The following is a 23,873-nucleotide window of genomic DNA, read 5'->3' as shown; positions in this document are numbered from 1 at the left end:
TAGAAATAAAAAACAAGGGAACTTTTAACATAAATTTGAACTAAAATAGGGTAAGTTCTTTAGGGCAGGGACTGTCCCTCCTTTTGTGTTTGTGCAGCAAACAGCATTTTGTGGACACTATGAAAAACAAAAGACTGCAATTTACAATAAAGCTGCATGGAAAATCTCAAATCAGAGTTCAACTTATCTTTCACATACTTTCCACTCAATTACTATGATCTGGTCACAAAATCCATGTTTTTTTAATTAAATTTTGCTTTAAAGCAAATATGGAAACCAATAATGAAGACATTTTTGATAAATAACTCCATTCATTTTGCAGACCACCTATTGCAGATGATAGTGACAAATCTGAACTGAATGAATTGTATGTGATAATACAAATGCGTACTTGGCTGCTTAAGTGACAAATCACCACACACCATATTTGAAGCGAGAGTTAAGACGTCATGATGCGATTCCTCCACTTGGGCCACAAAGATAAGATGCTCTCAGTCTATAATAGGGAGGAGGCATGACCATTACTAATTGCCTCTTACTGGCATTAGAGAAGGGGGGAAGCTTATTTTAATATGGAAAAATAGATGGTCAGAATGACAATGTAGCTGGAAATATTTTCCTCCCACACAATCTCTGATGACCACTATTTGGATGTGTCGCGAAAACAAGGTCGAGTGAGAACACATACTGTGCAGTTATTTAAATTCTATAACCTGTGTTAATAGCATTAAATGTTTGTTGGGGGTGTTTATAGTGATTGAACTACAAACCTGTAATTACTTTAATATTTACAAGTGGTATAACATGTCAAAAGAAGTGACTAGTGCAGTGCAAAAAAATTTCATTCCAGAACATTCTACCAGGCAATCTTCACTGGGAAATTAGAACTCTCTCATTGGGTTTTAACTAGCTCCACTGACATCTCATTGAACAGCAGGGTACAGAACAGCATGAAGGCTTTTTTTTAAAAGATCACTTCCAATTAAGAATCGTATACCCAATCCAGACTGTAGAAAGTTTCTTTATTGTATTGCCTCCACTGAAGGAAGACAGAAAAATTATGTTTAAATATAGGATTATACATCTGTGGGCTTGTGTTAACACACCAGTGAAGTCTTCAAATGAGTCAAGAGAGACCTACTTTTATGTCTGCTGGATGTTTATTGTAGAAGATGCCATTTTTACAAACCTCCTAATTTGCTTTCACGCAGCTGCACCATGTATATTAAAGCAAAAGACATAACGAATAGCTACTGCATGATGCAAACTATGAAAATACGATCCAATCAAGCCAAACGAATGCTGGCTTTGCAATGTGTGAGTGAATTCTATACATAGTAGTGTATGCAAGCGGCCACTGCAACTGACTATAGTTAAGCAAATGAATACAACAGAAATTGAGAATAAAAGTTAAACAAGCTTTATGCAAAAAAATCATTATGGGGGATTTTGCTGCCTTTAACTCCAGATATAAGTAAACAAAATGTAATATAAAACTTCAGTGGAGAGCAAGAGATTCAGTCGTCTTCTAAACATTTTGTATTTCTTTAATTATGGTACCCAGATACAGAATAGGACCTACAGTTCCTATAATCCGGAACAGTTTATGTGGCAGAATGAGAAATCTTGAGTAATTTCCATTTCTGTTTCAGCATCATATCTGTGCTTAACTATCTATTCCCAAAATACATTTGCTGTGAGAGACAAGCTAAAGAAAGAAAAAACATTAGGACAAGGCTGCTGCAACAGACTGGTCTCAAGTACGTGACGGTTGCCACACACACACACACATGCACCTACTGTAGTTCTACAGAGAGTGTGAAACACACGTGGGTGCTGCAATGCTAATTGATTATTTATCCCTCTGCACCTAACATTTTTGCCTCCTATCAGCAGCTTTTTTCCTCGTTACTCATTCTCCCTTTTATGCACTTGCAAGTTTGCCAATTATTATTCAAAACCCACTGCAAAGCCAGTTCTTAGGAGCAGTGCTTCACATAAATAATTACCAGCATTTCTTTGATCGACTTAAAGCAGTCAAGAAAGTATTCATAAAGACACAGGACACTTATACTGTGTTGCTTTCTACAATTTTCTTTACTATTCTTTGGCTTAAAGATGCAGAACTGTCAGCTCTTTCCTTACTGGGCTAGTGGCTCATTTAAATAAAGCTTGCTTAGCAGAATTTTTTTCTTCCCCCCTAGATTTGGGATTTATGTCCACGAGCTTTTTAATTTGTCCCCTAAAGATTTAAGAATTGCTTTGCATGAAACTACGCTTCCAGGTAAGCTATAACTCTTCATCCAGGAGTGTTAAACATTTTGGCCACCTGAATAGGTGACCAATCCATTTTCAAACAATTTGGGAGTTAAGGGACTCGAGCTTGAAACCAACTGCAAACAATAGATCATTGTGTATACAGGAAAAAAAAGAAAGATTATAGTAAGTTCTCCAAACATTTCAGCTCATTTCATTTGTTAACAGAGCCCTATTTACCTGAAGCAATATTAATGATTTCTTTAACAATGGCTTCCTGAGCCTCTTCATACTCTTCTCTGCTTCTTACGTAGTCTTCATTGAAGGAGCTCAATTTACTGTGAACAAAATCACAATATTTCAAGTTGATGTTCTCTCAGTCTGTACTACCATTTGCTACAATACATCACTTTTTGTTTTTTCAGTTAATGGCAAGATATTGTCCTGGGTGTTCAACTTGGGGAGGACAATCCAAAAATCAAGATGCAGAACATCTAAGGTTATGTTGGTCTGAACAAATGGATCAGAGTTTAGACTACAGTCCAACAGAAGATCACTGCTGTGACCCTAAGCAGCAGTTTAATGTATCTGTACACTGCTATTTTTAAAATCTAGCAATGTACCTGTTTGCTATGTGTGTGTGTGATGAGAATGGATTTATTTTTTAAAAGGACAGAAGCAGAACTGAACTTTGGCTACTCTATAATGAACTGTGATGTGTGGAAGATCTGATGGGGGAAAACCTGACACTGAGCAAACTGATTTGTCCAAACACGTAGAGAGGTCCATATTAGAGCTGTGCACAGTTGAAGAAAGCAATGTATACTATGAGAAGTCTACTTTTTTCATTCATAAAGTCTCAAGTAGCTACTGCACATTATGAACAATTCATAGTCTTCAGATAAGGTGGATTCAGATGGATGTGTGATGCTGGCAGATCAGGAGACAGCTCATTCCAAGGCCCCTAGGCTTCAATTGAACATTCACAAATGCATAGCTGAAAACCAGTCTGGCTCACCTGTATGTTAGCATTGTTACAACAGGTATTAGGTTTATGAAAACATGTTTAGTGTTAGACTTTATGAAATGCTTGTAAATTGATGCAGGCAGTAATCTCACATATCTGCATCCCATGTTATAAGGTAATATTTACGTGTTTGCTCTGAAACTGTAAACCCCCAGGGTCAAGAGAGAAGCACTAGCATGTGCTAAATACTAGTTCACCACAGGAAGTATTATTTCCTGTCCAACAAAAGAAGGCCCACAGACACCAGACAAATCATTGTGGAACATCAAAGGACAAGACTTCATTGATTGCTCCCCCCCACACCTATGAAGAGGAGATGTGCATGGGGACTTGTCAAATCAGCTTGAACTCTGCGGGAAGGGAATAAAAATCCCTGACAGGAACAAACCGCATCTCTTCACTGCCTGGACTTGGAAGGTGCAAGATTTCTAAGCATACACAAGGGATCCCCAGTGCTTGGCCTGGGTTAACCCTAAAGGACTTATAGAGCTTGCATATTGTAGCAGCTTCCAATACACACACAAATGAGTTAATCTTAGGTTCCAAAGGGTATGTTTACTTGCTCTAACCTTGTAAATAACTTATTTCTTTTTCTTCGTTAATACATTTTTAGTTAATTTATTATAGAATTAGCTACAATTGTCGTCCTTGGAGTAGGACCTAAAGTACAACTGACCTGGGCTAAGTGCCTGGTCCTTTGGGACTGAGAGTAACCTGAATATTTGATTTTTGATATAAGGGACCATCTATCACAACAGCAAGCTTATCTGGGAGGCAAGATAGACTGGAGTACCTAAGGGAACTGTCTGACTCCATGTTAAGGCTACCGCAGTGCCTGAGGAATTCACACTTGGTAATTCGTTGGTGAAATCTAAGTATAGAACTCTCAATCAATTTGGGATGTGTGCCCTCCTCCTCAACAGTCTGCCCTGAGGTTGGTGCTCATGCTCTGAGCCACTCCAAGCAGCTTCACAACATGATGTTCAAACAAATATATATCTACATACAACTCTAAGCTACCTTTTAATCTCCGCTCTCCAGGTTAGGTTCTATGGGGCCGTATAGGAAAGCACGCACTGCGACTATGCCTATTCTATGAATAGAGGAGATTCAGCTCCATGACTGTCACCTCAGTCTATCTGGGTGCCTTTATGCACAACAAAAATGTTACAAAAAAGTTCAGTTTTTCTAAGGGATTCTTTTCCCTTGTTAAATTTAGCATCTTCAATAGCTGATTAACAGTATTTAACATCAATTTTGGATTGTGAAATGAAACAAGATTTAGAACAACTAAGAGCACAAAAGATAACTGCTTTACATTTTAGGGATGTTTTGAAGATCATTGTAATCTTTCAATCAAATTAATGTTTATTTCCTCATTCTTGTTTTGATCATCTACACAAATGTACAAAAACTAAGCCAGCATATTTGGAAAGGCCAAGATGCAAGAAAATTAATTAAGCAAAATACACTAGAGGACAGAAACGATTACCTCAAATAGCAGCATATAAAATTCAGGGATAACTAGAATTTGCTGTTTTCTACAACAGCCTGCAAGAATGCCTTCACTGCAGCTGTTACTATGGTCAATTGCAGCCAAATCATCCAAGAGAAATGGACTGAAATCAAAGCAGCAAAAATCTATAGCAGGATACAAGGGGAACGTGTGGTCGTGACAGCCATGCCTGCACCAGCATCCCTTCCCTCACGCCTATCTCAACAACATTTCAGTCTGTGAGCAGAATGATTACACAGAAGAGGGGGAAACCAAGCAATTCAATATGTAAATAGGCTACTCCTGGGGGCATTCTGCAACAAAAAATTAAAAATTCTGCAGATGTTGTCAAAATAACACTGCATAATCACACCAGTTTCAATTACTTTGGTAATTTATTTCAAAATACCTGTCGGCAAGTACGTCTATAACAATACAGACAGGCAAAAATTCCCCCAGGAGTAGAGAGTTAAAGAAACCCCTATGACAACCCAGTTCCTGTTTCTCTTCCCCATTCCACCCCCATCCAGAGCCCAGATGGGGGGGCTAGACAGCCACAACCCCTCCCCCCCAATCCAGCCACAGGGCCCCCCCCAGCCAATACACCCAAACCCACTCCCCCCCCTCCCCGCAGAGCCCAGCCACGCTCCCTGGCCCAGATACCTGTATCCTCTCCCCCCAACCCCTGCCACGGGGCCCCCCCTTGCCCAGATACCCCCGCCCCCTCTCCCGCCCAGAGCCCAGGGATACAGAGGGAGAAACAGTCTGGTGCTGGGTCCCAGGCTTGCTCACTGTCTCCTTCCCTCAGGGCGTGCTTGGAACTGCAGCTGCCAGGAACCCTCTACCTCCCGCCCCCTCCTCCCCCGTGGTGTCTTCTATGTGCGAGCTAGACACTGCCAGGTCCAGCTGCCCCTAGTGGTGGCTAGCAGGACTGCAAACCATTTCGGGGAGGGGGGGGGGGGAGGATTCTGCATGCAAGTTAATGCAAAATTCTGCATTGCGCAGTGGTGCAGAATTCCCCCAGGAGTAATATGCGAACAGTATTTTTCTGAAAGACGACCCCCATAGGTCTACACAAAAAGGGATGAATTAGCATCTCAAAACAAACAACTGAAAAGATTAATTCTGTTTGCCAAATACCTGTTTGTGAATTTCACACCATTCTTCTGGGTATCTAAGATCTTATATTTTGCATTGTTCCGGAGAACTTTTTCTTCCCGGCAGGTAATTCGGAAGTAATGTCCTAACTGTGAATTGGAGTCCAGTTTGATGTTCTTGCCAGCTTCCAAGCCTTTTCAGTAGGAGGAAGGTGGGGAAAGAAAAGAGAAATGAATGATTTCACCATTAGAAATACATGTCACCATATTATCCCTATTCTCTGAATGCTGCCTGTCAACTGGGTTGCCATTTAAATTATATTGGGCACGCCATGTTCAATGTTCTTGTCTTTGGTGCTACAGACAGGAAACATCTGAACTTTATACGGAAATGTATTGCTCACCTCCACCATTAATTCAGTAAACCATCAAATGGCACATTTATCTAACTCAAAGCTCCATCCTGCTGCTGGATACAAAATAAGCATCACATCATAGAATCATAGGACTGGAAGGAACCTCAAGAGGCCATCTAGTCCAGTCCCCTGCACTCATGGCAGGACTAAGTATTATCTAGACCATCCCTGACAGGTGTTTGTCCAACCTGCTCTTAAAAATCCCCAATGATGGAGATTCCACAACCTCCCAAGGCAAATTATTCCAGCGCTTAACCACCCTGACAGCTAGGAAGTTTTTCCCTAATATCCAACCTAAACCTTCCTGGCTGCAATTTAAGCCCATTGCTTCTTGTCCTATCCTCAGCAATTAAGAGGATTAATTTTTAACAATTAACAATTTTTCTCACTCCTCCTTCTCCCTCCATATTCAACTAAGACTTAATATGATGTGTACAAAGCAAATTACAAGTATTGTCTATACAACTATCAGTATAGAACAGCGGTTCTCAAACTGTGGGTCAGGAACCCAAAGTGGGTCGCGAACCCATTTGAATGGGGTCACCAGGGCTGGCTTAGGACTTGCTGGGGCCTGGGGCTGAAGCCGAAGTCTGAGCCTCAAAGCCGAAGCCTGAGGGCTTCAGCACTAAGTGGTGGGGCTCAGGTTACAGGACCCCTGCCTAGGGCTGAAGCCCCTGGGTTTTGGCTTTGCGCCCTCTCCGCCCAAGGTTGCAGTGGGGGAGGTTTAGGTTGGATATTAGGAAAAACTTTTTCACTAGGAGGGTGGTGAAACGCTGGAATGCGTTACCTAGGGAGGTGGTAGAATCTCCTTCCTTAGACGTTTTTAAGGTCAGGCTTGACAAAGCCCTGGCTGGGATGATTTAATTGGGGATTGGTCCGGCTTTGAGCAGGGGGTTGGACTAGATGACCTCCTGAGGTCCCTTCCAACCCTGATATTCTATGATTCTAAGGGGGTGGGGCTCGGGCAGGCTCAGACTTCAGTTCCCCCTCATAGGGTTCTGTAGTAACTTTTGTTGTCAGAAAGGGGTCACGGTGCAATGAAGTTTGAGAAGCCCTCATATAGAGCTACGCTCATTTGTATTAAAAGAACTGCTTATCTCAATTGATACATGCTTCTGGAGGTGGAAACCCCAGTTCCACTCCTAGCCAATCAAGTCTTTTGCTCCCTTTCATCCAGGTATTTTGTTTAGAAGCACAAAGTAAAAACAAGTTTGGTTTACTTGTGTCCCAAAAACCAATCAAAGTAGCCAGAAATAAGTTTAGTTCCATTTTTGGAAAACAGCAAACTAAGCAGAGTTTCATTCACTCAAGTAGTCGACTAACTAGATGATCTATAAAGAAAAACTGAATATTCTGATAGCAGTGTGTGTGTAGGGTACATCTGGAACCTCCAGAAGAAGCAGCAGGGACACATGAGCAAAACCATGATGTAAATATAAAACTAATTTAGATTAATTTATTTTGTCAGTTTCTTACCACTTTATTTTCATTAAAAGAGATCATTTAATTATTGATCAGTGTGAGATTTGCACTGACTGTACACACAAGAAATTGTAGTCTTTAAATCTTTAATTCTGCTCAGTAGAATTCTGTATTCCATTTTATATGCACCTTCATACCACAGAAATGGGCATTTCCAGAATGGACACCCATAAGAATAGATAAGGACAGGATATTTGAATACACATTCCCCAAGGATCTTAATAAAAATAAAATCAGTGGAGAAGGCTAGACACAGTTACAGTAAATAAACTCTGTACAACCCTGTAATAGGTATGCAGCAACTGGGTAAACGTTCTGAAACACCATCTTTCACAAAAAGCAATTTGGACATAAAGCTGCTTGTTACTCTCCATGTACCATACTAAATAACACCATTAAAATCATCCAGCAGTCTAACAAATAATTAAATAATTAAACTAAAGATAAAAATACCTTACTCTTAAATGGTCAGTAGAGCTCAAAGCACTTTATGAAGAAAGTATTAAAGAGAGTTTTACCCCACCGTACCTAGTTCTCTGGCTGCAGTCTTTAGAAGAGACTGCATGCTCTCCTCTAGTTTGTTCATCTTCTCTCTCAACTCTGTCAGATTAGGATCAAAAGAAGCCTTCACAAGGAATTCATGATTTTCCACCTACGAAAAGAAGAATGAGAATGAATACAACTATTTTGATTGCTGCATACATTTGTTATGCAGATGTTCAATGTTTTTACATTAGTCATTTAGTTTGATTTGGTTTAATAGATTTTGTTCAACATTTCATAATTCAGTATTGTTTGTGTCAGATTATATTCTTAGCTGGTGAGAGTTTAGCTGAATCACATACAAAGCCTGGTAGCGCTCCCCATCTGGCTGGACACTCTGCAGGCTGCTGTGTTTGTCACTGGGTCCCATGTACACTAAGCTTTTTGAATCTAAACACATTCTAAGCATTATCCCATGCTAGAGTGTCCCTCCTGAGACCTGGCACCCTGTGCTTCAACTGCCTAGCCCCTGGGACTAGTGTGGTCTCATCAGACTTCCCCATAGCTTAAATACACCTTTTCCCAGAACTCCAGCCTCATGGGAACTCTGGGTTTACAGTTACCTCTTTAGGGATATGTAGTGTTCTGCATTTTCAGTTTTTACCTATTTTCACGGAAAAATTACCCGTTTTTTTATTAAAGGAATTCGGTTTTTACTGATTTACACCTGTTTATCAATCCACTCAATGTTTTTTTCAGGTACTTATTTTTGTTAAACACTGCTTCTTGTGTCCTGCAGCTCTGTGATTCAAGCAGTTCCAACATAATACACAGAACACACACAAAGTGGTGGCTGGAAAATCAAACAAACAATATTAATACTGCACTACAATAGGCTCACTGCTCGGCTATTTTTTTGTATCCATTTAGCGCAGTACTGAATTCAAACCAGAAATCCTCCACAGATAAAGATGAGGTAAAAAGGTAAACATGGGGCGAAAACACAAATCTATGCCTGAATACCAACAAGAAAATCAGTGCTTAGAAATTTCCAAGAAAAGTAAAGACAGGAACGAAGAGAATGCATTGCACTGCAAGTATTACAGCACTGAGGTCAGTGCTCACACTAACAGAATAAAGGAGCCTGTCGAAAGCAAGAGACCCAAGAAGCTTAAAGAAGAAAGTGAGCTTTCAAAGTTCAAAGATCAAAGATCCATTTAGTCAGCTTAGTCTCTCTGACCTTGGCTGGTCCTGCAGTTAAACAGGACCACCCACTACAAAAGCATGCACATTTCTCTCTCCTTACCTAACAATAGTGCTCAAGCAAAACTACTGGACAGGTAGCCTACACTATCCTGACTATAGTTTTTCCACCCCCAGATCTGAAAGCTGTGCACCAAGAAAGCTTTCCTGCATTGAACTTGGTGAAAAAAATCCTGCATCTGGATTGACTATCACCTGCCTGACATATCAAGAAGACCGATCCATTCACCTACAAGAACAGGAGCCACATCACAGAAACTAATTTCACACAGACCAAACAGCTATGAGGAGCTACAGATTCTCGTTCCCTGCCAACTAGGACTACACACAGACTCACAAATTGAAGGTTGAAAGACTCCCATGTTCCATTTCAAACCAAATCCAGTTCCCCCCTTCTGCTCCAAAGCCAGTAATCACAAAAAGGCAAAACATGAAAATAAGTTTTCAGCATTTATATCCATAGACACCTAGAAGTGTGTATCCCAGTTTGCACTGCTTCCAGTAAGAGTCTGTAGGAGCCAGCAAATTGATTGCTTACTCCAACTCCTGTAAACAGATCTGTTATCACCTGTGCCACTTTCAAGTATTTGAAGACTATACTCAACTATCCTTCACTAGCAGATGCTGAAACAGAACTGTTACATTTGACCACATTCTCCAAGGTAAGCTGATTAAGCTAATATTTAATGTTTTATAAACCTTAACTGTGAAAATTGAACTTACTAGATGATGCAGCTTATTAACAAACACACACAAAGGAGTTCCTAAACTATTTGGTAAAAAAACCAACCAAACAAGCAAAAAAACCAATCAATCATATCTGCCATTCCGGATAAAACTTTTCAGAATAATAAAATAATCAATCTATTATCCCAAAATAGAACATTGGAAAGTTTAAACTTTAATTTTTTTTACAAACTGTAGCCCTAACTGTATTTAGAAAAGTTGCCCAACACAGAAGCTATTCTCTTCTCCTTCACCAAGTCTCTCTTCATTCCATGTGCAGCTGCCAATCTGGTGTGAGAAATTTTAGAAAGAACATGTGGAATTGTGAATCCCAATAGTTTTCAGACATTAAAATGCTTTTTTATGGCAACATTCTGCCATATGACTATGGAAAAATCCACCAGAACCTAGGAAAACACTGAAGGACTGGATTTATTCTCTCCTGGGCTTCACATAAGAGCAGGAATAAAAAGTCAGCCACCATCACCATGCACACATTTTCAGCTTTAAGAGCACATCAATGATTTTTTCATTGTTGAAATGGATACTGAATTCTAAAATAAAGGATTCTCCTATTCCAGTATAGCCAAATGTCCACCTGGCTTCGGAGATTAAGGAGTACAAACATGCAGTTAGTTTCAATGGAATCTGCCATAACAGATCAAAGATTTTGATTTCCATTCCGGGCATGGAACAGTAGATGAACAACAGTCATGAACGGACAGATTGCTGTATCAAACACATACCAGGGCATTCCCTTAGACCATCTTCTGCTTTTGCACATTGGGCTACCCACATTTGCCATCCTTGCCAGTCAACTGCCCTTCTCTCCAAATCTTCCCATTTCATGTTGAGGTGCTTGATGTTGTTCAGAATTGTTCCTTTCCATGTTATTCAAAGTTTTCCTCTCTTTCTTCTTGCATTTTCTGGCTTCCATTCAAGGGCAGTATTTGGTGACCGCTTTTTCCATTTTCAGCACATGTCCCAACCACTAATGTCTTCTGTAGATGATTTGTGAGAGGGTGCCTTGTCCACTAATTTTTCTGACTTCATTTGTCTTCTTATCTCTGTATGTTATTCCCAATATTCTTCTCAGACATTTGTGATTAAATGCATCCAGCTTTTGCATATCTTTCTTGGTAAATTGCCATGTCTCACTGCTATATGTTGTGATGGCGATAACAATTGCTTTGTTCACATTCAGTTTTGTCTTGAGGGAGATGTTTTTGAGTCTTCCAAATGCAGCATTTGCCTTCCAGTTTCTTCTTATTTCTGCGGAACTAGTACCATATTGGCTGATGGTACTTCCAAGATCCGTAAAACTGTCCACCTTTTCCGTTTTCTCTTCAATTTTGATTTCTATCCCTGTAGTCCCCATTAATATGACTTTTCATTTTTTTGCATCGTATCTCAAACCTTTCTCCATTACTTTTTACTTGGTTTGTGCATTTTTGTAGTCCGTTGGCATCTTCACTGATAAGAGCAATGTCATCAGCAAAGTCTAGATCAAATAGCCATGAGTTGTTCCATTTTAAGCCATATGTATCTCTGTCACATTGTTTTAATCCACATGCATTCACTTACCAGGGCATTAGACTGAATGCAAATCTCCTAACTCAGTGCTGACTAAACAAGAGAAGAACTAGCTAGCCCCCTCCCATCTCACCCCCCCTCCCACCCAAAAAAGCCCTTTTTTCAGCTTGCCAAGATTTAGTTTTCTCAGGACTGCTGGTGTATATTAATAAATACTCCGACACATTTGGCTATGTTAAAATGTACATGGGTGGATAATAAATAAGATACAGCTCAAATGCTGCAAACACTTAAGTAGGTACATATATTTACCCATTACTAATTAAAATCTATTCCATTTGGACCCCTCTAGGCAATGCTGTAGTCTAATACACTCTTTGTACACGTACAGAGCATCAAGCCTATGGAAAAAAGTGATAACTAATCAAATACAGGAATGGAAAAAGAGTTATCCAGTTACCAATATTTATTACAGCTATTTAAGTGAATAAGTCATTATTAGGACTGCAAATATATATGCTGCTTTTCAAATAGTGTTCTTTGATACCTACCCCAGAAAGCTTACTCTGAATGGATTACTGATAAAACTTGGTTGCTATGACACCTTGTAATTCTGTCATACCTTATTCTCTATTAGACTCAGCCATTATAGTTAAATCCTATAAAAACCTAACAAAATGCAAAGCCGGAAGGCATAAATTTTAATGCTCATACTGAGGAAAGGTTATTGTTCCAGTACAACCACAGCTGGCAAATCAACCACCATTTTAATTAACTCCTATGACTTGAAAACAAATCCCACATAGTGCATTTTATAAGGTGCTACTACAAATATCCAATTCATTATTTTGTTTAGCAGAAGTGCAATAAAAACATTTACATCAAGTTGGAATGTGATTTGAAGGGTAAGAGCTTAGCACAGTTGTTGGAAAAGAACAGAAGATGTCCCAAGGCATAAAACTAAATCAACAGATGGTCTCCAACTAGTGTAAGGTTATAAATCTCTATTAGCATATATTGTAAATTCTAGGATTTTTGTCAATCGACCTGTCTTCCTTCAAACAAAGAGTGAAAGCCAATTATTAAGCTATACCATCAAAACGGCACACAGATGAAAAAAACCCTTGGGTGCTCGGGGGCAGGGCAGACCAGGGGCGCCATGGTGCTGGGCAGCAGCGTGCAGCCTGGGACCCCCACTACTGCTTGGGGGGGGGAAGGGGGGAGGGTGTTTAGCAGGGCTGGCAGGCTCCCTACCTGGCTCCACACGGCTCCCCGGAAGTGGCGACATGTCCCTAGGCGCAGGCGCAGCCAGGGAGCTCTGCATGCTGCCTCCACCCTGAGTGCTGGCTCCGCAGCTCCCATTGGACGGGAACCACAGCCAATGGGAGTTGTAGGGGCGGCGGCAGCGCACGGAGCTGCCTGGCCATACCTTTACCTAGGAGCCGAAGGACATGTTGCCGCTCCCAGGGAGCCCCCCGTCCCTGCAAGGTAAGCACCACCCAGAGCCCCCACCCCCTCCCCAACCTCCTGCCCCAGCCCTGAGCCCCCTCCCACACCCAAACTCCTGCTGCTGCTGGGGGTGAGGGAGGTGTGGTGGCCCAAGACTGCCTGAGCAGCGACTGGTGCAGCTGACCTAAGGGCTTCCTGAGTTGCTCACGCGGCGCCCGGGTCAGCCACACCGGCCTCTGCAGAAGCCCCGGAGGTACCAGAAAGTCATGGAATCTGTGACTTCCGTGACAGACTTGCAGCCTTAATTATCAGTAATAAAAGCTTTTCCTGAAATGACTGAAAAAATATATTGTGAACAGAATATTAATATATAGTACTAACCACCTGGGGAAATTAGTGACATCTATGAATCATGTTTGCTATTTTACACTTCAAAGATTACCGTTACAGAAATGCATAGGACCTATTTTAGTGAAAGGACATGAAGATGTCAACTCTGAATTTTCAGGACTGTTGAACATAGTCTACAATAATCGCAACTGATTATTGCCACTTACTTTCAGAAACAGACCAAAAGGTCAGGGTTTTCTCTCTCAGAATCAGAAGCGTTGGGTTGGAAGAGACTTAGAGAAGTCCTCACATCCAGCCCCCTGCATTGAAGCAGGACCAAGTAAATGTATACCAACCCCGACAGGTGTCTGTCTAACCTGTTCTTAAAACACTCCACTGATGGAGATTCTACAACCTCCCTTGGAACCATATTCCAGAACTTAACTACACTTACAGTTAGAAAGTTTTTCTTAACGTCCAATTTAAATCTTGCTTGCTGCAGACTAAGGCCAATATTTCTTGTACTACCTTCAGTGAACATGGAGAACAATTGATCACCAAACTATTAGTAACAGCCCTTAACATATTTGAAGACTTATCAAGTCCCTCCCAATCAGTCTTTTTTTCTGAAGACTAAACATGTTCACTTTTCTGAACCTTACCTCATAAGATTTGAAAAACTAACCTTTTTTTAAAATCATTTCTGTTGCTCTCCTCGGGATTCTTTCCAGTTTGACTGCATTTTTCCTGAAGTATGGAGCTCAGAACTGGACACAGTACTCCAGCTGAGGACAATTGCGCCCTGTGTCTTACATACAACATTCCTGTTAACGTATTCCAGAATACAAGCCTTTTTTGCAACAGCATCACACTTGACTCATTTATTTTGTGATTCATTGTAACACCCAGATCCTCTCCTGTAGTACTACCATCTAGCTATTCTCCATTTTATAATTGTGCATTTGGTTTTTCCTTCTTAAGTGAAGTACTTTGCACTCGTCTTTATTGAATTGCATCTTTCAAGTCTTCCTCAGTGATCTGACATAAAATAGAAAGTTTTGCCAAAAATCTTAGACCTGTGATCTACGGTATCTTACAATGAAGTTATGTAACAGTTTAACCAAAGTTAATACAGGTTGTTTTTTTTCTTCATAAGAAAAAGCTTCTCTATGCTGGGAAGGAAAGTTAACTTTTATATCTGGATCAATTATTTGCCACAGAGGCAACATATTAGCGATGCACACTTGATTCAATCAAATAATGCTACGTGTACTTGACATTACAGCAGTAGAGAAAAGTATCATGAACTGGTCACATGCTAGAATTACGAGTCCTGGAACAGGTTCCCTGACAGCACCAAAACTATGGGATTTAGAAACACTTCACAAGGGCCAATTAGTGGTTCTACACAAGTCTCTGTGGAAAAACAGTTTCAGACTTAAGAAATGCAGAACAATTGTTATTGACAATTATTGGTCAGTAAACAGATGTAGAAGTCACACAGTATTCAGGCTACAGGACAAACAATATTTAATACCATTTAGGAAAACTTCATTGGCCTCTTCAGAAAGTCAGAATTGCAACGATCTTTAAAGCCAAATGTGTGGCAGAAACTTGTTAACTTCCTTCTTTTGCTTATACAGTTGCTCAAGAGGTGATAATCTTACTGCAATTTTGATATTAGTGAATGAACTGTACATTTCCAATATACCCAAGAATAGAAGGTAAAGTATATTTAGGATATAGAGTTGGAATACAAAACATTAACCAATGTTGCAACACAGGGCCTACAGCCAAAGAGAAATGGGAGATCCCTAAATTAGTGGGGTGTGGAAGTATGGATAAGGAAAAAGGGGTTGGAAACGGTATATAACCTTAGTAGGGTAACTCAGGATAAAAGATATTGCCTAACCTATGTGCGGGGGTGGAAGTGGGGATGGGGAACGCACCAGGAGACGCTAGGACGACCACTACAGATGATGAGGAGAAAGTAATGACTGACACTCTGGGGTTCCTGGGCAGGAGATGTGAGCGATAGCAGTCATAGGGCTAAACACTTTGCATTGTTTCTATCCGCTGTCATATTTCAGTGCTTGTGGCACTGTTTAGCTGCATAACAAAATTATTAATAAAACAGTTGGGTAGTTATTTGTGAATGTTTCTGATGTCACTGTCATGTGTTCTTACAGTCTTTCATTCTCATGATAAGGATAATCTTCCTGATGTTGTGGGCATAAAGAGACCGAACATTTGCTGGACACTACAGTCTGAAAGACTGACCATTAATCAACACCCATCTATTAATGAGGCTTTACCAGTCATTTTTTTTCTGTCAGTATTGTCAATTTGTCATTTGTATTTTATTTTACCTCAAAACAATTAAAATACATATCCTAGTACTAGAGTAAAACATTTGCTTTATTTATTATTTGCATTACCATAGTGCCTTTGGACCCTAGTCATGAACCAGGACCCCACTGTGCCATGTTGTACAAACACAATGGTCCCTGCCCCAAGGGACTTACAATCTAAGTATAAGACATGAGACAGAGTGGCACAGGCAGGGGCTTACAGATGTGTCTCTTCCAGATACGTCCTCACATATAACATTCCACAGGAGTCCATAAGAGTTATGAATATTCATAGATTCATAGACTTTAAGGCCAGAAGGGACCATGATGATCATTTAGTCTGACCTCCTGCACGCTGAAGGCCACAGAACCTTACCCAGCTGCTCCTACAATAGACCCATAACCTCTGGCTGAGTTACTGAAGTCCTCAAATCATGATTTAAAGACTTAAGTTACAGAGAATCCACCATTTACACTAGTTTAAACCTGCAAGTGACACCATGGTCCACGCTGCGGAGGAAGATGAAAAACTGCCAGGGTGTCTGCCAATCTGATCTAGGGGGAAATTCCTTTCCCACCCCAAATATGGTGATCAGTTAAACTCTGAGCATGTGGGCAAGACCTACCAGCTAGACAACAGGGAGAGAATTATCTTAACAGTCACTCTTCCCATTTAGTTCCATCACCAGCCACTGGAGATATTTGCTGCTAGAAGTCATGTATCAGCTATATGCCATTGTAGGCAGCCTCACCATACCATCCCCTCCATAAACTTATCAGTCTCCGTCCTGAAGTCAGTTAGGTTTTTTGCCCCACTGCTCCCCTTGGTAGGGTCTTCCAGAAGTTCACTCCTCTGAGGGTTACAAACCTTTGTCTAATTTCAAGACTAAACTTGCTGATGGCCAGTTTATATGCATTTGTCTTGTGTCCACACTGGCACTTAATTTAAATAATTCCTCTCCTCCCGCCCTAGTATTTATCCCTCTGGTGTATTTATAGAGAGCAATCTGTGTCCCCTCAGCCTTCTTTTGGTTAAGCTAAAAAAGCCAAGCTCTTTGAGTCTTCTCTCATAAGATAGGTTTTCTGTTCCTTTTATCATCCTAGTGGCCCTTCTCTGCACCTCTTCCAGTCTAAATACATCTTTCTTAAAGACTGGAGACCAGAACTGCACACAGTATTCTAGATGAGGTCTCACCAGTGCCTTGCATAATGGTACTAACACTCCCCTGTCTCTACTGGAAATACCTTGCATACATCCTAGGACTGCATTAGCCTTTTTCACAACCACATCACACTGGCAGCCCAGTCATCCTGTGACCAGCCAATACTAGATCTTTCTCCTCCTCCTGTCTCTTTCAACTGACAGCAAAACTTCTTGTTGTTAGTCCTTAAGTGCATAACCTTGTACTTTGCAGTACTAAACTTCATCCCATTTCTCCAGTTTTCAAGGATGTTAAATCTTCTTGTATGATATTCTGGTCCTCCTCTGTATTGGCAATGCCTCCCAAATTTGTGTCATCTGCAAATTTTATTAGTACCCTCCCACTTTTTGTGCCAAGGTCATTAATAAAATGTTAAATAAGTTTGGTCTCAAGACTGATCCCTGAGGAACTCTACTAGTAACCTCCCTCCAGCCTGACAGTTCACCTTTCAGTATGAACTGTTGTAGTCTCCCCTTTAACCAGTTCCTTATCCACCTTTCAATTCTCATATTAATCCCCATCTTCTCCAATTTAAATAATAATTTCCCATGTGGAACTGTATCAAATATGTTATTGAAATCCAGGTAGATTAGATCTATTGCATTTTGTTTGTCTAAAAAAATCAATTATCTTCTCAAAAAAGGAGGTCAGGCTGTTCTTGCATGATTCTACCTTTTGTAAAACCACGTTGTATTTTATCCCAATTACCATTTACGTCTTTGTCCTTAGCTATTTTCTCTTTCAAAATTTGTTCCAATACACAAAATACAAATTCAGTTATTCTCTCCCATATTAGCCTTGGTACTTTAAATACCAGAGGTGAATTTTCAAAGCATTTTAGGGGATTTAGACAAAATCCCCCATTAACTTGAATGACAAATTTCTTACATAGTTTTGAAAATCTCAACCTCAGTATTTAGGATAGGCTCCCATGTGCAAGCATGTATTTATTATTTGTAGCACCTAGGAGCCCAATTTATGGACGAGGACTCTACTGTGCCAGAAGAGCTTACAATCTAAGTAACTTGTAATACTATCAACAGAAGATTTAGGTAGCTTTATTTTAGAAAAATTGCGCATCTAAAACCCTAACAAATGCTAAATCAGTAGCAGGAATTTGAATGTATAGCATCAGAATAGCTCTAGTCATCCAAAGTAGCATCTGTACACAATTTAGCAGAAGAATACATCTTCGGTGGGAATTTTTTTTTGCAGAAATTAAGCACTAGTTCAGGAAGCAGAGAAACATGTTTCTATAACTATTTAAAGGAACATATATGGATCAGATGGGGTGAACCAAAATCTATTTAGTCATGTTTACAAATTCAAACCCCTCTAATATATCTTTAATTTGGGAAGTAACCAACCACTGCCTCTGAATAAGCTGCTGCAAACTTGAACAGGGAACTAAAAATAAGTAAATTAGCTTCAGTTTGGAAAGTTACAGTACCACTGCAAAATACAAAACAAAAACAAATAAATTGGAAGTGTAGGCAGATCAACCTGGCAGTCCGCCACATATGAGTATGGAAACACAGCTGTGTAAACTTGTCTAAAAACAGACTTTATATAATCAGCTATTCTATTTGAAAAAAGTTCTTGTACAGCTTGCTCAAGTGTGCCATGTTACCTGGCGGGAGTAGTTACCCCTGGAAATATTCTCTTCTACGTGAATTTAGGGTGAAAGTGTTTTTAAAATGGAAAAAGAAAGAAATTTCTAACTTTTTTAAATTGATCTTTACACTCTTAGAGCTGGCTATTGCTCTGAGGATGAGAAGCAATGCTGCAGGCTTTGGATTTCAAGCAAGTAAGCACATTCATGCAATAAAGTGGTTTATTTAAACATTTTATATTTTATTTCCAAAACCCCAATTTGCAATTCTTCCAGCATTTTCCTATTATTTGAGTTCAATGAAAAACCTCTACGTCATCTCCAGGGCCCTACCAATTTCACAGCCATGAAAAATTTATTATGTACCATTAAATATTCCCTTCCCCATGAAATCCAATCTCCCCATGCTACTGGGAGCACCCCAGCCGGGGGCTCCTCGGTCCTAGTCCGCGCTGGGGAGGGACAGAACTTGTCCATCCCCTGCACAGGCGCTCTCGACGGGGAGTTCTGATCCACTTCTAGAGGCAGGGCAGAAGTGAGGCCAAGACTAGCAGCTAAGAGCCCCTGGATGGGGTGTTCTCAGTAGCAAGGGGGAGATCAGATCCACCTCCACCTCCGGGAACCTCCTCCAGCTCCAGGAAGCTCTGGGGCTGCTGCCCAGCTGTGGAGCTTCCTGCAGCCTGTGGAGGTACCCAGAAGTGGGTCTGATCTCCCCGCCCTGAAAGGGGCTGTGCAGGAGAAGAGCAAGTCCTGTCCCTCCCCAACCTGTGGGGACTAGCAGCTAGGAGCCTCTGGTTGGGACACTCCCAGCAGCACGTGGAAGATCAGACTCACCTCCACCTCCGGGAGCTTCCTCCGGCTCCAGTTCTGAGGTTTTTACCCACGAAAGCTTATGCTCAAATAAATCTGTTAGTCTTTAAGGTGCCACCGGACTCCTTGTTGTTTTTGTGGATACAGACTAACACGGCTGCCCCCTGATACTATCCCATACCTTGTTCATGTCTAAAGTTGTTTCTATCATTTCCTGAAACTTGGAGAAGTCAGAGTTGAGATCGTTGAGAGGCATTACAAATACTGCCAGCAACAACATCTGGTGTGCTCCTGTCAAAGAAAAAAAATGTGATAGTCATTATTTCTCTAAATATTCAGTTGAACTTACCAGCCTGAAGCAAAATAGCACCAGTACACAACTAATGAGTTGTTAGTTTTCACTGAGATGTGACAACAGTTATTTCACAGACTGCACTTACTTCAGAAATTCTTCCTACTTTTAGCTTATCTACCTCATTCCTAGGGTGGAGACTAACCATTTGCCTCTCACTAGACAAGTGGTTCTCAACCTACGGCCCGCTTGCGGCCCAGTCAGCACATAGCTGCGGCCCATGCGACATCCTCAGGGCCATACAGGTAGTGTGTGTATATATATATATATATATATATATATAGTGTGTGGATGTGGCCCACGTAACACAGACAGCTCCATATGTGGCCCACAATGGTAAATAGGTAGAGAACCAATGCTCTAGAGAATCATTTGGTGCTATTACATGCACTTTATTCATATCCAAAGTGATCTAAATAAACTGCATTGAGTGCTGCATAGCATAGGTAAAGTGATCATCAGCCATCTCAATACAACGCAGCGTTGCTGGGGGATGCAGAAATTTGAAAACTGCTTTTGCTGAGATTTTAACCTCTAGAGTTACCAATTTTTAAGATGTATTAATTGAAATTATTTGAAAACTTCTATTATCTTTGCCCCATGTGAATTGTTTGTATTAAAAATAAAATCCCACAAGTTAGGAAACTTCCGACATTACAAGTTGTAACTCAGACCTTGGGCATCACTGGGAAATACTGTTAAAATATCTCTTCTTCACTCTGCATCAGATCTTTACATCTGCTAATACTAATTTCAAATGGGAAGCCAATTCATTAAACATTAAAAAAACCTGAATTGTAAAACATATCATCTATTTTTCTATATGTATGTCCTGTATACATGACCTAACACTGAATACAATAGTCATACGAGAAGATTCCACATCTCACACAAAAGTGTATAGAATTTTCAAAGTATAAAATAATCCATAAGCAATGAAAAACAAAAACATAAGACTCCAGATTTATTGTTAGCACTTGCAGACTGTGTTCTGTGAAACCAGCATATTTTCTGAGCTGCAACGGTGAGCCTATACAATAGCCAACTGCAAACACTTCATATCAGTAAATAAATGTTTACATTTTTGCAACCATGAGGTATAATTTAATCATAGCAGCTAAAGTTACATCAGTATTACTAATAATAGGAATTATCATAGAATTCTTCAAAATGAATCAAAGGCTGTAACACTGCAGCAGCTGATTAAGTATAGAATTATAAGGTTATGAGGTTTACTTCTGAACATAATCTACACCTTTCATGTTCACAAGTAACCTCAATGCGTTAACATGGGGCGGGCAAACTTTTCGGCCTGAGGGCTGCATCAGGTTTCTGAAATTGTATGGAGGGCCGGTTAGGGGAGGCTGCCCCATTCAACCCCCCTCTCCTTCCTGACTGTGCCCCCCACCCCCCGGGACTCCTGCCACCATTCAACTCCCCCTGTTCCCTGCCCTCTGACAGCCCCAACCCCTGTCCACTCCCCCTCCCCCTGACCACCACCCCAAACTCCTCTGCCCTCTATCCCCCCCCCCCCCCCCCCCCCGCCCCCTTACCATGCTGCCTGGAGCACTGGTTGCTGGCGGCGCTATAGCCTTGCCGCCCAGAGCACCAGGACAGGCAGCCGTGCCGCCGGGCTGGAGCCAGCCACACCACCTCACAGCACAGAGCGCTGGGTTAGGCTGCGGCTCTGCAGCTGCGCTGCCCCAGGAGCTCGCAGCCACGCTGCCCAGAGCATTGAGCCAGCAGTGCAGTGAGCTGAGGCTGCAGGGGAGGGGGGAACAGTAGAGGAGGGGTCAGGGGCTAGCCTCCCGGTCTGGGAGCTCAGGGGCCAGGCAGGAGGGTCCCGCGGGCCGGATGTGGCCCGCAGGCCATAGTTTGCCCTCTGCATTAACATGTAAAGATAGTACTATGTACTGGCTATTACCAGAACTTCGCATTTCCTTACCAACCTGTTTAGAGAAACCCTTGTCTCTTCCCCTCCATTTCACTTTCACACTCACCCCTCGCCTCACCTCACCAATATTAACCACTGAGAAGTAACTGACTACTGCCTAAATGGTCTAGGTCTAGGACATGTTTATCCACAATCATCCCTCCCCTATAATAGTACTCCAGTTGCCAACATCTGAAACACTTGACTGGAACACCCTCCATTTGAAAAGAGTGGGCTACTGGCTCTGTTTTGATGCCCTCTCTCTCAATTCTAGAATCTGGAATTTTTTTTTATTTATTTATTTATTTTAAAGGTTTTTTAGGTATGAACTGACATGAACCACAACCCATCTTTTTGTCCTCAGGTATCTGGAGAGGTAAATTATTTCATTTCCATAAAACTCAACACCACTCTCTCATCTCCTGATTTCTTTGGAACCATACTGGGGGGAAGAAACATACACACTTCTTCAGTGTTTGTTCCCTGGTTTGAACACTCCAGATCCCATTAGGTGTTGGACAGCTTTTAGCATAATGGAGTGCATCTAAGGATTTATTGATTTTGTGTACTGAATTGTATTTGATCCGTGACTTGGAGACCTCCCTGGGAATTGTCTACAGAAATTATCTTCAAGACTTGCCTGAAGTTTTCCTTTTAATTCCCCTCCCTCCTCCAAACTGGTGCACAGTGCAGAACAGCAGCAGCAGCTCACTTCCAGTAAGGAAAAATGGGAGCATATTCTCTGCATCTACTTCTGCCTATAACAGTGGCATGAACTGAGATAGTAGACAGTGTCTTAGTGCACTCCAATCCCTGTTTTTTCTGCCTTCATGCATCTCCAACGCTCAGCAGTGCAGGACTTGCAAAGGGAAAGCTAAGACCGTCAGGCTCCTCAACTTGCAGGGGAACTTTTCTTAAAAGTTACTATTCCAAAAATATTCTCAGGCTCCAAAAGACTGCTGGACTTTAGCATCACAAAGCACATGCTGAAGCAGGAAGGTGAACATCAGCAAAGTTCTCACCATTTTCTGTTAACTTAATGAGCTCTGCAGACCTCCACTGTCAGGATTCTGCTTAAAACATGCCAAAATTTTAAATGGTCTAGGTTTCAAAATGCTAGAATGCCATCCTAACCTTTTTCACAAATTGTATTATTTAATAATGCACAAGTCTTTGAAGCAGTAGTAAATATTTGCTTCTTATACTTTTTTAAAAAGGAGTGAGACATTGTGTAATCTAGGTGCCAAGTCGTGTTTAACACTTTTTTTTTTTTTTTTTAAACATAAAGACTCTCCCCGCAACCCAGGCCAGCAAAGGCTAAAAAAAATGCACAAGCTAGGGGACTAGACAGTTCAGGTGATCACTATCAGCATTATAGAGCCTTTCAATCCTAAATCATGAACTCCATTCTATATCAAGTTTCAGAGTAGCAGCCATGTTAGTCTGTATTCGCAAAAAGAAAAGGAGGACTTGTGGCACCTTAGAGACTAACAAATTTATTTGAGCATAAGCTTTCGTGAGCTACAGCTCACTTCATCGAATGCATCCAATGAAGTGAGCTGTAGCTCATGAAAGCTTATGCTCAAATAAATTTGTTAGTCTCTAAGGTGCCACAAGTCCTCCTTTTCTTTATTCTATATCAAGTACCTTGTGACCTGTCATTTCCATCTGAAGGCTATTTAATGGGCTAAGCAACATAAGTTGTTGGTCTCAGTGTGCATACAGCTACATCAAGTACCATCACTAACACAACTCTCACTGGCAGGCCAAGAATAGAATGGGCTCAGAGATTAAGCTATTCTGCTTTCAATCCTAGAGTTTCATAACTGACCAAGGGAAAGCTGGGTTTTTTGTTCTCCTTTTCTCTTCTGGATTTATTTTTGCTTAAATTTTTTTTTATTTAAAAAATTGATCAATATCTATTCCTGAGTAAAAGATTAAATCCTTTCATTAGCAGACTGCTGAAGCTGCCGAAACGGAAGACAGTCATTTTAAATCTAACGAGTCTCTGGAAAATAACTTTGAAGAACAATGCAAGGGAGCACAGCAGAACAGA

General features: G+C 41.0%; 1 protein-coding gene across 6 annotated transcripts in view; it reads right to left on the bottom strand.

The window, feature by feature from the left end:
• Positions 1-23,873, bottom strand: part of MSH2 (mutS homolog 2) — a 107,255-nt gene that overhangs the window by 23,107 nt on the left and 60,275 nt on the right. For all 6 annotated transcript variants that reach the window (XR_012158275.2, XM_073339151.2, XM_073339150.2 and 3 more), the window contains 4 exons: positions 19,714-19,823; positions 8,302-8,425; positions 5,919-6,069; positions 2,497-2,594 (listed from right to left, as the gene is read on the bottom strand). Coding sequence is in view for 5 of the 6 variants with exons in the window: in XM_073339151.2 (XP_073195252.1) it covers positions 2,497-2,594; positions 5,919-6,069; positions 8,302-8,425; positions 19,714-19,823 (483 nt within the window). In the remaining variant the exon portion in view is untranslated. The remainder of the gene's footprint in view (positions 1-2,496; positions 2,595-5,918; positions 6,070-8,301; positions 8,426-19,713; positions 19,824-23,873) is intronic.

The sequence above is a fragment of the Lepidochelys kempii genome, chromosome 3 (genome assembly GCF_965140285.1).
Source record: "Lepidochelys kempii isolate rLepKem1 chromosome 3, rLepKem1.hap1, whole genome shotgun sequence".
In the NCBI taxonomy this organism is placed as follows: Eukaryota; Metazoa; Chordata; order Testudines; family Cheloniidae; genus Lepidochelys; species Lepidochelys kempii.
This window is presented reverse-complemented; position numbering and strand designations above follow the sequence as displayed.